The 14,541-nt window shown below is 30.9% G+C and overlaps 2 protein-coding genes across 16 annotated transcripts in view; both read left to right on the top strand.

Annotated features, from left to right (window-relative positions):
* LOC111425846 (glutamate receptor ionotropic, kainate 2-like) overlaps positions 1-9,248 on the top strand; it is a 57,604-nt gene extending 48,356 nt beyond the window's left edge. For 6 of the 13 annotated variants that reach the window (XM_023060118.2, XM_071194272.1, XM_023060119.2 and 3 more), the window contains 6 exons: positions 4,737-4,841; positions 5,516-5,773; positions 6,066-6,263; positions 7,928-8,419; positions 8,473-8,709; positions 8,763-9,248. In XM_023060118.2, the coding sequence (XP_022915886.1) occupies positions 4,737-4,841; positions 5,516-5,773; positions 6,066-6,263; positions 7,928-8,419; positions 8,473-8,709; positions 8,763-8,840 (1,368 nt within the window). In that variant the 3' untranslated portion in view covers positions 8,841-9,248. Of the gene's footprint in view, positions 1-4,736; positions 4,842-4,945; positions 5,201-5,515; positions 5,774-6,065; positions 6,264-7,927; positions 8,420-8,472; positions 8,710-8,762 lie in introns of all 13 variants that reach the window. The other 7 variants (XM_023060115.2, XM_023060113.2, XM_023060114.2 and 4 more) reach the window with 2 other exon arrangements.
* A 358-nt stretch (positions 9,249-9,606) lies between these two features.
* Positions 9,607-14,116, top strand: LOC111426029 (Heparan-alpha-glucosaminide N-acetyltransferase). 3 transcript variants are annotated; one of them, XM_071194274.1, is made up of 10 exons: positions 9,607-9,847; positions 10,169-10,346; positions 10,395-10,635; positions 12,414-12,564; positions 12,616-12,820; positions 12,873-13,031; positions 13,088-13,209; positions 13,265-13,431; positions 13,493-13,679; positions 13,734-14,116. In XM_071194274.1, the coding sequence occupies exons 2-10, from the start codon at positions 10,197-10,199 to the stop codon at positions 14,026-14,028; spliced, it is 1,677 nt and encodes a 558-aa protein (XP_071050375.1). In that variant the 5' UTR covers positions 9,607-9,847; positions 10,169-10,196; the 3' UTR covers positions 14,029-14,116. The 3 variants fall into 3 exon arrangements, with proteins under 3 accessions (XP_071050375.1, XP_022916138.2, XP_022916136.2); XM_023060370.2 differs by having other exon boundaries at positions 10,163-10,346; XM_023060368.2 differs by having other exon boundaries at positions 10,157-10,346.
* The last annotated feature ends 425 nt before the right edge of the window (positions 14,117-14,541 follow it).

Raw genomic sequence — 14,541 nt, 5'->3', positions numbered from 1 at the left:
TATATCAGGAATTTCAATAGATGCAATAAATGGTTCGCTATCTTCTAAAGTAATTATTTTTCCCACAGAAAACTCTTGACATGATTTACTTTCCTGTTTATTACGCAATAAATGTGTCGCAATTGGTTTATGTTCTGCTTGAATTTTCACGTCTTCATTATTCTTATTTTGAGATTCATTCATTGCATTGGATACTATATCGGATATAATTTTTGTAATAGTACTTCTACTTGCTGATGTTATTGGACAACTGAACGAAGTCTGTGCTGTTAGATATGGCCCAGTTTCACTTTGTTTTAAAGAATTGCATATCGGCGTTATATTAGTTTTATTATTAGCTTTGCTATCATTAAGTGATGGTATTTGATTTAAATTTGTTTCGTTATATTTTTTTAATTCTTGTAAAGGAAATATCTTCTCCGTCCTTATATCAGGAGTTTCAATAGAAGCGACGTATGGTTCGCTATCTTCTATAACAAATATTTTTCCCTCAGTAAATTCCTGACAGGATTTAGTTTCCTGTTTATTACGCAATAATTGTTTCGCAATCGGTTTATGTTCTGCTTGAATTTTCGCGTCTTCATGATCTTTACTTTGAGATTCATTCATTGCAATGGATACTATATCGGATACAATTTTTGTAATACCACTTCTACTTGCTGATGTTATTGGACAACTGCAGGTAGACGTTATATTAGTTTTATCATCACCTATTGAAAGTACCTTCTCCCTTAATACATCAAGAGATTCAATAGGAGTAACTAATGGTTCATCATGTTCTATAGTAACTGTTTCCTCCTCTTTTACGTTATCATCTTTATCAATCTGCTTCATCAAATTTTTATCTTTTGAATGATCAATTGTAGCACAAACCATTGAAGTTTGAATTAAGTCTTGCAATGTGAGATTTACTAATTTGTCGGCTTTACTTGTATCCATCTTGATATCATTGAGATTATATTTATTTTTTAATCGTTTAGACCCATCATCAAAACCTCCCAACCTATTTATATATGCACATAAGCTCTTGTGCTGTTCTCTTAATTCTGCAAAAGCTTTTTTCATCTCATCAGTTATTTTATTCCCTTCTGCTCCCTTTTCAGATAACTTAACCCCTCCTATTAAATTTACAGTTTTTCCATCTCCAACCCTAATTGCGCATTTACCTTGAACCATTTTATCCAATATTTCAATTAATTCTGTAGATGTCCCTCTGCAAACGCAAATCGATTGGGAAAAGTTTCTGTTTTTATCTCCTATTTTTTCTATTCTTTCGTCCTCTACTGTGTTGCAAGGGCAACAAGATGGACTTATAGTTCTATTGGTGTTTTCTCCCACTATTTCAGTTTTAATAAAATTATTGTAATTATCAAGATTACAGGATATTCCAAATGTTTTGTTGGTACATACAATTGTCGTATTGTTATTTGCCGATTTTATATCATTTATTGAATCCGTCATGATCGATTTGATATTTTTTGTGCATACTATTAGAGGTTTACTATTTTGTTCTGTTATTGCTGCTGTTAATCGATGCATTGCTTTTATCATTTCCCCGTAATTACATTCAATATGTTCATCATAATTCCACATCGAATTATTTACAACGGGTACAAGACGATTTTCACTTTCGGTATTTGTATCTATGTTTATCATATCATTTTCTTTAAACATTGTAAGTTGAGTTTGTGGCACTATATTTGCTTCGCAACCACAATCAATTGTATCATCTCCAACGCCTTCATCTATTACTTCTGTTCCCATATCTGTTTCCATATCTGTTCCCACATTTTCATCCTCCGTTTGAGTCACATCAGTTTTGAATGAGTGTTGATCATTTCCACTCCCTGGACATTTACAGGCGATAACTGCTAAACCTTGTTTTAATTTCTCTACATCAGATATAACTTTATCAATCCTATTGGTACCTTTATTTTCAATGTCACCACTTGTCTTAATATTTTCTTGACTAAATAATTTGTAATTGAATGTATTCGAAGTTGGGTCCTCATGTATTAATTCCAACCCCATTCCTATCTTTTTAAATTTATCTAGAAGATTTCCATTGAAGTCATGATACGATACAGCGTCCGCACTTTCCGTAGGTGCATGCATAGAAAAGCTAAAAACACTTGGTTCTGATCCGCTTGGAGTTGTATAGCTGGCTTGCACCAATTTAAAAACTTGCACATCTTGATTTGATTCTTCGTGCAATAATTCCAAATGAAGACCTATTTGTTCGGTTTTACTATGAAGAATTTCGTTATTCGGTCCAAAATCTCCGGTTCTATCAACTTTAAACTTTACCTCCGGAAAACCTGATGAGGTAGGACGCTGCCTTGGAAACTCTTCAGGCATCGTTAAAATATTATAAACCATTCCACTTATTGTTGATGGCCGATCAGATTGTGGCCCAACTGCTTTATTGCAATAACATTTCCCGTCTTCTTTCTTCATTGTTGATTGATTCGCTTGTTTTACTTCTTTGCTCTTTTCGGGACTTCCTCGATTCATATCTTTGAATTTCCGAGTTATTTCCGAAATATATTCTTCACAAGCACAATTCATATCCCCCTTAGCTTTTGGCGAATCATCTTTTGCTGATTCATCTTCATCTGCAATGGGTTTTCCGTCTAATTCTGCAATTCGTTTATGCACTTTTTCGGTACATGTTACACAATCGCATGCTGGTTGAAAAATATTTCTTTTTTGTACAACTGTAGGTTTTATAATTATAGGGGGTGGTGCGTCTTTATCTAAATCCATGATTTTTTGTAGAACTTTTTCACAGCAACTTTTACAATTACAATCCGACAAGTGGTTATTACCAATTGGAGGAAATGGATCGTCTTTATTTGAGTGTGGTATTGTTTCGACAACTTTTCCATTGCAAACACCACAACCACATATCCGTAATTGATCATTATCATCTGTTTTCGCTTGTGGTTTTTCTTGTTCTAATTTCCGCTTTTTTTTCTGCTCGTCTCTCTCTTTCTGTTCGTCTCTCTCTTTCATTTCCGATTTAACTTGTTCTCCACACATACATGACGATTTTTTTGTATTATCCGATAATCCAATGTTGTTCGGCTGTGGGCCTTTAGAATAGTTAAATGAGTATAAATTTTGAGGATAATTACAAGGAATTGTCATAGGGCATGATGCGCACATACACGTTACAGATGAAGTATAAGGTAATTGCTGCTGCAATTTTTTTATACTATCACATAACTGGGATTTCTGTGTTTTCATCTGTTCCAAGCGTAACGCATGTTTTTTAAGAACTTTTTCCCAGAATTCGATTTTTGAATTTTTACTTTTACCATTTTCATTCTTTGTCTTTGCCTTTGGTTTGTGCTTGTCGGGATCTTTAGGACATAAACACGATGACATACTTGCGATTCAACTTTTCGATTTTGAAATGAAGAATTGATGAAATAGTGTTCTTAAAAGATGATTTAATTGAAATTCATGTTTTGAGTGTTTTGACGTTTGACATATTAATGTTTGATATTAATCATAAGAATTACACTTTTAATTTACAGTTTTAATTTTTTAAGCGTTATATATAGTCTATTATCTTTAATCCTTATATCCAAATGTTGTAGTGTTGATATTGAAATGTATACCCCATTAAATGTTATTCTGCCATCATAATTTGGTATATTTTGAGCTTGTAACATAACCTTAATAATGTGGATTATCTCTTCTACTGGTTCTGTATCTAGTTCTTGTTCTGTCAACTTTCCAGTAATTTCCCTTTGGAAACTCTCTTGCATTTCTGGGCATTTCAGTTTCTCTACGTTCAACTTGTTAATTAGTTGTCGCTGGTCCAATTGTTCCTTATTCTGTACCTGAACTTCGGCTGTAACAAGATATGTGTGCTCCTCTTCGTGTCTTTACATCCAACATACTGCTTGCTGCCCTTCTGACTATCAGATCATAACATATTTGATTATACCTCCATCGAATAAGAACCACATACCCTAATGTATCATATTTTTACACTACGCCAAGTTTATCAGGAATTCCCATGCTACTCATAAGATGCTGTTCTTTACCGATCTTGGCATTCATGGTGTCTATTATAAATCTGATATCATTACATAGAGTCGTATCACATAGTCTTTAGGACATCCCCTTGAAGGATTTTCATCATAAGCAAGAACAATTTGGAACAAATAATCTTTTAAAAGCCATCAAGTATGCAAAATTGTTACCCTTATTGTAAAGATAGAAGGAGTAGTAGATAATGGAGGAATAACTTTTGCCTTACGTTTATCCTGAAATTTAACTACCTCTGGTTGGTAAATATAAGATTTTTTAAAAAAACTATCCGAAACACACTAAATATGCAATTTGAGATTGTCATAAAAAAATAGATAATAAATTTGGGTTGACTCGCAAAAATAGATAAATTACAATTTTATTTATAAGAGTATTTTGAAAAAACGAATTGATTAATGGCGTTTCGCCATTTCTACAAGTCTCCCATTGAAATCTAAACACGAAAAAGTTAAGTGTAAGCCACTTTCAGACTATTTCTTTATCGTAGAGGAAAAAGCACGATTTAAAATAGGATAGCGATGTATCTCCGCAAATGGTATATGCAGTCCAAATGTGTTCATAATATCTGATATTACCATAACATAACGCGACATGTAGCGGCAAACTTACATCGTTATCCGTAATGTTTATGTATATTGACGTTATTAAAATGAGAAATATATATTTTATAGCGTGCAGATTTAGCAGTGGGATCAATGACCATCAACTATGCGCGAGAAAGTGTTATTGACTTTACGAAGCCATTTATGAATCTTGGTATCAGCATTTTATTTAAGGTAAGTTTATGATGTGTTTAAATTTTAACGTTATTTTATAATACTTATTTTAAAATTCCACGAGCAAGTACAAAGAATGAGTGTTTAGAAAAAATTTTAAATAGGTTCCCACCGTTAAAGAATCAGCATTCTTTACGTTCCTCAATCCTTTGGGTTTTGATATATGGATATTCGTGTTCGGTGCGTTTTTCATGGCAAGTTTTACGTTGTTCACATTAGCAAGATTTAGTCCGTATGAATGGGTGAAACCAATACCGTGGAGACAACAAGATTATTTAGTAAATGGTTTCAATATGTCGAATAGCTTTTGGTTTATTACCGGTACATTACTGCGACAAGCGTCTGGTGTTAATCCCCAGGTAAAGATAAAGGAAAAATTTAACAACAAACTCATTGCTTACTCACAATCGAAACTCTGTAATTACGATAATCCTGTCTAAAAGAAAATTAACGTGATTGTTGAGTCTTACGGGTAAACGTTTTTGTCGTCCATGCTAAGGGGCCTAATTAAAAACCAATTAAACCTCTCACAAAAACTCCAGACACTTTAAAATTCCAGTATCAAAGTTCGTCTAAAGGATAATTTATCATCATCGGTATTTAATTTTTGTTTTTGTGTATTTAATTTAAAAATAAAACAAAAAACGCTAATTAATCTTTTTATTTTACATTAGGTACCTACAAGTCAACAAACACGATTATTTTCGTTTATGAATCCGCTGGCAATGGATATTTGGTTATACGTATTGTCGGCGTATATTTTAGTGTCCTTAACGATGTTTGTTGTTGCGCGATTTTCACCGTACGAATGGCACAATCCGCATCCGTGTGAAATCGAAAACGAAACGGTCGAGAATCAATTTTCACTTGCAAACTCGTTTTGGTTCACTATCGGTACTCTGATGCAACAAGGATCGGACTTGAATCCAAAGGTACCATGTCCATTAAATAAGCACTCGAACCGTTGTACTGTTTATTTATCACCAACTAGCCTATTCAGGTACCTGCATGAATAAGCACCTTTGTTTCGTTTAGTTTCCATCCTTTTAGCACATTTCATTATTTGTTTGAAGTTTGGAACTTTTTGAATGGTGCTTGTTTAATTGTACATAGTACCTTGGACGAAACTCCAATAAATGAAAGCAATGGGTTTAGTTGTTGATAAAAAACAGTTATTTATTTTATGTTATTGTATATTGTGAATTAATTTTTTATTGAAAATAGGCGACATCAACAAGGATAGTTGGTGGGATCTGGTGGTTTTTTACATTAATAATAATCTCTTCGTACACTGCCAATTTGGCGGCATTTTTAACCGTTGAAAGAATGATTACTCCAATTGAAAATGCTGAAGATTTAGCTGGCCAAACGGATATTCCATATGGAACTTTGGATAGTGGATCAACCATGACATTTTTTAGAGTAAGTCAAAATTGAGATAAAATTTTAGATACGAATTTTTGCTATCAATTCCAATTATTTAATGAAGTAAAATTTTTAAGTATTTAAAATTTTATGACACACCATTTATCCACAATGAGTTTTCCCAGATTTTCCAAACCATGGCAATTATCACAGAAAATAATTCATAGAATTGGTAAAAATATAATTAACTCCACGATATGAATACATTTGCCTGTTATTGTATTTAAATTTAATACAATTTTATTTAATTGTTTTCGAGCACAAGTAAATTTCTAACAAAACTGTATCGGTAAACTGATGTCGATTTGAAATCGACCTCACCGATTGCAATGAATTTCCGTTAAACCGTAGAGTCGAAAACATTTATACAAACTTTATGTAAAAAATGCAAATGATTTTTGCAATAAAAAAAACCTTTTATTGTTACAATGTATTCATAAATTCACAAAATTGTAACACTTAAATTGTGGACAATTATTCTAATTTGATGTATTTGGGAGTTGATTTTCGGTATTTTAGACACCTATATTCAAAATAAATTTGTTTAATTGACTCCAGCTCTTGAGAACAAAGTAATTTGCGCTGCGTTGTCAATATTCATACAATAAAAATATTTCAGTGTATCAATATAATTTTGGACAGATGAATAGTTTTGAAGAATGCTGTTTATTTGATATCATTCGTTAATTTACTTCAAGCGCTACATCGATACCGAGTCAATATCAAAACTAACTGTATTAAAAGATGTGAGATTTTTATCTAACACCATTCTGGAATAAAAGATTTCATTAAAGCATGTTACGTTTTATTCCAGCTTTAGAATAAAAAATGTATGATTTGCAACAATTAACCCGAGTAGTTTGCGAGAGATCTTCTAATTTGTCACACAATACTAATCTCTTCTAAGTAAGTTTGCTTGAGACTGACATAATAGTGCAACCTGGTTTTATGACGAAACAATAAACATTTTGCCAAAGTATATTTCCAAGCCATGGAACTTGCTGAAATTAAAATAAAAAGTTGTCGAAAGGACCCACTGGTCTGTTATGTATTCTTGGCATATTGTTTATTTGGGTTCATTTTGTTCACAAAATGGTAAACTGAAGTTTTTTCAGATATGGGCTTTTCTGTAAAGTTTTTGAAAGAACTAAATCGCAATTTAATAGTAATTGAGCTAAGAGAGAATGAACGCAAAAGCCCAAACCTTCTTTAATTGGGCTTTAATTTTCTTAACGTCTAATTGATATTATATTGTCAAAACAAAGAGAATTATCATTTGAAAAAGACTCTTGTGTCTCTATGTAGGATTGAATTAGGCATTCTTAAGAGCACATAGCACCTAAGCCCTTTATATGACCTTCGATAACAGGCAGACCAGTCACATCAAACAGTCAAAGTATTTTCTGAAAATCAAAGATGCGTCCATAATTCTGACCAAACTCATCCAATGCTTAATCGTCGATTCTTTACAGTTGGGCAGCCCAATAATACGTGTAATACCATCTCATTGTCCAACACGCAAGCACGACAAAGAAAGCTAATAACATGTACAGTATGTTGTAAAGATATAGCATATTTGCTCCAATCTCGACAACTTGTATCTAAAACCACGTAAACTTGTGTAACAGATATTATTTTAATGTTTTTTTTTTAATTTTTAGGATTCAATGATTGAAACTTACAAAAAAATGTGGCGATTCATGGAAAATAGAAAACCGCCAGTATTTGTACCTACATATGAAGAAGGAATACAAAGAGTGTTAGAAGGAAATTACGCGTTTTTAATGGAATCAACAATGTTAGATTACATCGTCCAAAGAGATTGTAATTTAACCCAAATTGGTGGACTTTTGGATTCGAAAGGTTACGGAATTGCAACTCCGATGGGAAGTCCTTGGAGAGATAAAATATCATTGGCTATATTAGAGCTACAAGAAAAAGGCGAAATACAACTTTTATACGATAAATGGTGGAAAAATACCGGAGAAACCTGTACCAGGAATGAAAAAGGAAAAGAATCTAAAGCGAACTCTTTAGGTGTTGACAATATAGGAGGAGTTTTTGTTGTTTTGTTATGTGGATTAGCATTCGCTGTAATCGTAGCTATAATAGAGTTTTGTTATAATTCTAAGAAAAATGCGTTAGCTGAAAAGGTGAAAAATCGAATTTCAAACGCAACCTTTATTATATTTTTTACAAATTTTAGAGATCTCCATCTTCACCTCATCAATCATTATGTTCCGAAATGGGAGGTGAATTATGTTTTGCTCTCCGATGTAGAGGATCTCGTCAAAGACCTGCTTTAAGAAGACAATGTTCAAAATGTTTACCAGGAGTTACATATGTCCCTGCCATATTAGATATACCCATAAATCCTCCGCAACCACCAAGAAGACAACCACCTACTAATGGAGTAAATCACAATTACCAAGAAGAAATTATGGTAATTTATTTAAAAAATTATTTATTTATTATAAAATTATTACATGGTTTTAGCACCATTTGGATAGTCCACCAGTTGATATGCAGCATCATCATTTACATCAGCAACATACTGATCTTGACGTAATGTAGATGCTGTAGAAGTTCAATTTCGTTCAACATTAATACGCGTATAATAAGAAAAACTTTTATAAAATAAGATTAACGTACTTTCCAGAGTAAGTGTCGTTGTAATTTCATTTATTTTAATTTCAGATGGCGAAAAATCGTCGACTTCCGTCCTTTCCACGATTTTTCGCCACACCTTATGATATTAATGTTTATAATTAGCGAATAATCGTACGATTTAGTAATAATTGTAAATATATGTGATAAGTGTTCGATAAATAGCGGCAATTACTTAATTATACTTAATTTGCGAAATAATTGTATTGTATACGTAAGAAAATTAAATTTGAAAGATGTTATGAATTTTTATGTATTTATTATTTATTTATAATAGGAAATAAACGATATCTAAATTGTGTATTATCGATTAAATCGTATTTTTTATCGTCTTGACGGTTTTATCAAGAAACTATGTTAATTTATACCCACTTGATGATAACAATGAATTATATCGAGGACAAATATAACAAATTGTATCAAGTTTACCTTCACCTAGAATGTTAAAAAGGTTAAACAACAAATAAAATTATAACTAACACATTTAAATGTGAGTTTAAATAATAATAAAACTAAAAAATATATAAATAAAACTTTAATCAAAAAATTGGTGAAAGTGTCTGAGTTTATTGAAAGTATTGATAAAAACACGTTCATTGTCATTTGGTTGATAACATACCTATCATTAAAAGATATCAAGAGCGGGACAATAAAAACTCTTATATTGCTCGGTGGTTAGAATTTATATTTAGAACAGCAAGGTTGTTTTATAACAGTTTGCCGAACAACTCGTTTTCGGTGCAAAGAGTGGGAGATTATTTGTGAAAGTTTTCTACTGTGTACAATAATCTAGTATATAACCAAATGTTAAGCCGGTTCATACGGTTCAAGTTCTTTTTATTGTTCAAGTTACCGTTTTGTTATTTTGTTTTTCGATATTTTTAACTGGAATACATTCATGCATAAATTTTAAAGTAAGTAATCATAAACTAAGTTGATTTTTCAATTTTGCTAATGTGTGTAATTGCCTGATAACTATATAAAATTATAAGCTGCAACTGGTTACATGCCATGGCGTTTTTTACATGCCATGTTTCATGAATCCATCAGATTCTTGAAAATATTTTTATCTCATTGATGTTTACGTACTTGGTGAGTGTGCGTAATTGAATGCGATAATTGATATTCTATGTAAATGAATTATTATGAATATAGAAAAAATGTAAAGCATTTTCTTATTTATGTTTAAACTCGTACTCGTTTACTTACTCATTTCACTTAAGTGTCAGTTACAGATTATCACCCAACACATCTTCATTAAAAATGTCATATATTAATAAAATGATTGATAATCCGGATGAATTCGAAGGATTTGATATGAGTAGTCTTCGAATGGATGAAGCTTTCCTTCAAATAATCAACTCTAGTCCAAATAGTATTTACATATATGAGTTAATAAGTGAATGTATAAAGGTAAAAAATTTTTATTCATAAACATTTATTTTAGTTAAAGTCTTTTAGTGTCCCTATAAAAAATTCATAGCTGTACCATCTGGAAGCACATTAATAAAATTAAAGACAAGATTTAAAACAATATATAGGTTATTAAATACACAAGTTGGTGCCACACATCCTGTTGATAATGATGATTTTGTATGTGGAATTAAACAGGATTTTGGGCAATTTGGTGTTTATAAATTGGAAACGAACGGGATAATATGTAATACTCAAGTATTAAAGCAACCAGTAAATATCTATTTACGTAAGTATCATTAACTTTGGTCAATGTTCTGCTCATGAGCGAAATAATAATGTAGTTAAAGACGTAGTTGATATATAGAGTGTTAGAAAAGTCTTGAAATGATTAAATAATTTTTTTAAGCTTTGGTAGGCAATTAGTTTGTGTGTACAACAATTTGCAGTTGCTTATAATAGATAGATTATTTTTTTCTACCGGATTGGCCGGTCAAACATTACTGATTAATAATATTTATGTTTGCATAAGAAACGTGTTAATGATGATACCATACAATAATACGCAAAACCGGTCCCATTAGTTCGACTTCAGTAATATATCTTCTTAAGAGGAAGGCATTAAAAGAGGAAAAGAAAAAAAGATACATAACTTTTTATTATGAAGAAAAGCAGAACAGAAAATAATATAACAAACGTCAGCAAATATGCTATTGTAAATAAATTGTTGAATTCATTTAGTAGTTCAAGTAAGATGCGAATCTTTGTACATCAGTAACTATCTTGCTGTAAGCGTCAATGATCTGGTTTGATGAGCAGAAGCTATAAAATGGTCTGGGATGATTGACTATTTTAAACAAAATTAACTAATTGATTTTTTGTGGATAAAATAGTTTTTAAGCAATTTCTGCAAAGTTTTTCATTCAGTGTGTTTCAGAACATCAAAACTTTTATTAATTTTTCTAACACTTTGTAGATATACCTATGAATTATTGTTGTTACGTAATAATGACCACCTTGATAGTCTTTATTGTGGTTTTACTGCGGTTTAGATTGGTCATTTTAAATATAATCACCATAATTTTTTGTTATAGAATTTGCAACAATGCTATAATTTTATTACATCACTCATTCTGTACTTAGACAGTAATAAAAAAACATGAATCGAGGATTAATGTTATATAATGCAATTTAATACAATTAGAAATGGTGAAATGTTCATTTACATAATAATTAGATATTATAATTAAACGGTCTTAAAACATCTGGGAATTCTGGGAAATATTTTACGCTTTATTAAATATCGTTATTAGTGGTTGTGTATATTGACAACACAAAAAGTTTATAAATAGGTTTTATTTTGTCGTAGTTTAATTTTAGACTTAGGGTGTTTATTGCATCAAGTGTGTTTTGATAGAAGCGTTAACTTTTCTTATAAACAGTATGAGGTTTTTAATATTCCTTTCTTAGAAGATAACTAATAAATCTCGAATATTTATCATGTTCGTATCAATTATTTAATGATGAATATTGTATACAAACACTTCTTTGTGAAATATATTTTCGCAACCGCTCGATGTATAAAATTGCGGTAAAGTTTGCGCCTTTATTGTATCTGCATAAGAAAATAAAGGCGCGACGTTCAGTCTGGAATACACACCATGGCTTACTTCTGATTCTTTTTAATTTATAATTCGTTTAAATCGTTCTAAAAATTATATAGAGACAAAACTTTGAAAAACTGATAACAGGATCCGACAAACGCAATTATGTCACATATTTGGTTCAAATCCGGGTTGAAATCCACCTAGCCACTTTAGACAAAGCTGCAATTTTCCAGAAAAAGATCGTTGCTCCCTCAAATAGTATTATTAACACATAAGCAACAAATTTTTTGAAACCTTGAAGTCAGAAACTTTTAAGCCAATCAGGCCTTAATATTGCAATAAAGAATTTTACTTCATAATTTAAGATTCGATATCTGTTTTATTAACTTACAATTCATTATTGAATACTTAGTTATCTAACACCAAAGTAGAATTTTATTTAAAAATTTTTCTTTTTCAGCAATTCTAACAGTAATTTTAATCTATTCAATTTTTTTCCTAATACCACTTTACTCAATCGTCAAGAAGTATGTATTCAAAAAAGATGTAAAAAACGAATCTGATCCAGTTACAACTAAAGAACGTTTAAAATCGTTAGATACTTTCCGAGGGTAATATAAAAAAACATAAATAATAGAGAATATTAGATTATTATATTTTAGTATTTCAATAGTATTGATGATATTTGTTAATTACGGGGGTGGAGGATATGTATTTACTGATCACGCCGTTTGGAACGGATTACAAGTGGCCGATTTAGTTTTTCCATGGTTTTTATGGATAATGGGAGTGTGTATACCAATATCTATTAGATCTGTGTTGAAAAAAGAAACGCCAAAAGGAACAGCTTTTCTTAATATTCTTAGGGTAAGACCTACAGTGTAATCGATAAGCTGCAATTTAATTTGTTAAATTTTAGAGATCATGTACGTTGTTTGCAATTGGGTTGTTTTTGGGATCAGGAACCAATTTGGAAAAATTAAGAATATTTGGTGTTTTGCAAAGGTTCGGAATTTGTTACTTGGTTGTTGCTACAATGTGCTTATTTCTAATGGAAGTAGATTATGCAGAATTCGATGTAAGATGTAAATTTAACTAAATGGTATTAATTTAATGCTAATATTATTATTGTAGAGAAAATGGAAAAATTATTTTTCGGAAATACTGCATACATATAAAATGTGGATTATCATTCTTATTATTTTAATTATATATTGTCTAGTAATATTTCTTGTGGAAATAGATGGATGTCCAAAGTAACTTAATAATCAAATACAAATATTTAACTTATTGTATTTTATTATTATTTAGAGGCTATCTTGGTCCAGGAGGATTTCATGAAAATGGTAAATACTTTAATTGTACCGGTGGAGTTACAGGCCACATAGACGAAGCGATCTTGGGAAATCATATTTACCAATATCCAACAATAAAAGAAATTTATAATTCGAAACCATTTGATCCTGAAGGAATATTTGGTATAATAATAAATTTTATTAAATTTTTTTTAATTAATTATAAATTATCTATAACTTTTAGGATGTTTAACATCAATAATTCAAGTATTCTTAGGTGTAAAAGCCGGAATTATATTACTAACTATAAAATGCTATAAAAAACGCGCCATTAGATGGACATTTTGGGCCTTTTACACAGGACTTATAGGAGCTGTTCTTTGTGGATTTTCTAAGGAAAACGGAGTGATTCCACTTAACAAAAATCTTTGGTAAGTTTTTTTTTAAATTTTATTGGAGATTTTTAAATAACCTTTTTATTCCAGGTCTCTATCGTTTGTATTGGTTACGTCGAGTTTAGCATTTCTGTTATTAACATTCTGTTATCTATTAATAGACGTAATTAAAATATGGAATGGAAAACCGTTTTTATTTGCGGGCATGAACGCAATTATTATGTATATAGGTCATAGTATAACGTATTCCAACTTTCCCATTAGATGGGACGTTGATAATAATGAAACTCACTTTTTGAGGTTATTCGAAAACGTTTGGGGAACAATGTGTTGGATTTTAGTTTCGTATTATTTATATAAGAAAAAAATATTTTATAGTATTTAATAGTTATCCTTAAATTATATGTTAAGTGTTATTTTGTATATGTGTAATTAGAAAGGAAATATAATGTTAATATAATATTTTAATAAGATTTGGCACTTTATATCTTTTCCACACAAAATATATTCCATATCTTCTTATTAAATTAATAAATAATAATACTGTATTCATTACAAAGTAAAAAACATAAATAATCTTAATAATGCACGTTTTTGTTCAATCAATCGTTGCAACATTAGGTACTTACGTGCTATTCCACTACACTTCTATGTCTTCTAGTAAAGAGTGACTCTGCATTATTCACTCCTTCAAAAGTGAGTGATTCTTCTGCACCTTTTTATCGCTGTTTCTATACCTTCTGCTCTGAATAGGGCTTCGTTGATGACCAGCTGCAAAGTGTGTGTGTTGCACAACCCATATTTGCTGCATTGCACGAATTGAAATTGTTGTTTATGTTCCATTCACCCACAATTCGAGGAAGCTTCTCTGAAAAGTAAGCGTCGGTGTGGTCCTCTT

Source organism: Onthophagus taurus, chromosome 2, assembly GCF_036711975.1.
Source record: "Onthophagus taurus isolate NC chromosome 2, IU_Otau_3.0, whole genome shotgun sequence".
Lineage (NCBI taxonomy): Eukaryota > Metazoa > Arthropoda > Insecta > Coleoptera > Scarabaeidae > Onthophagus > Onthophagus taurus.
Note: the sequence above shows the minus strand (reverse complement) of the source record. Positions and strands in the feature narration are given on the sequence as shown.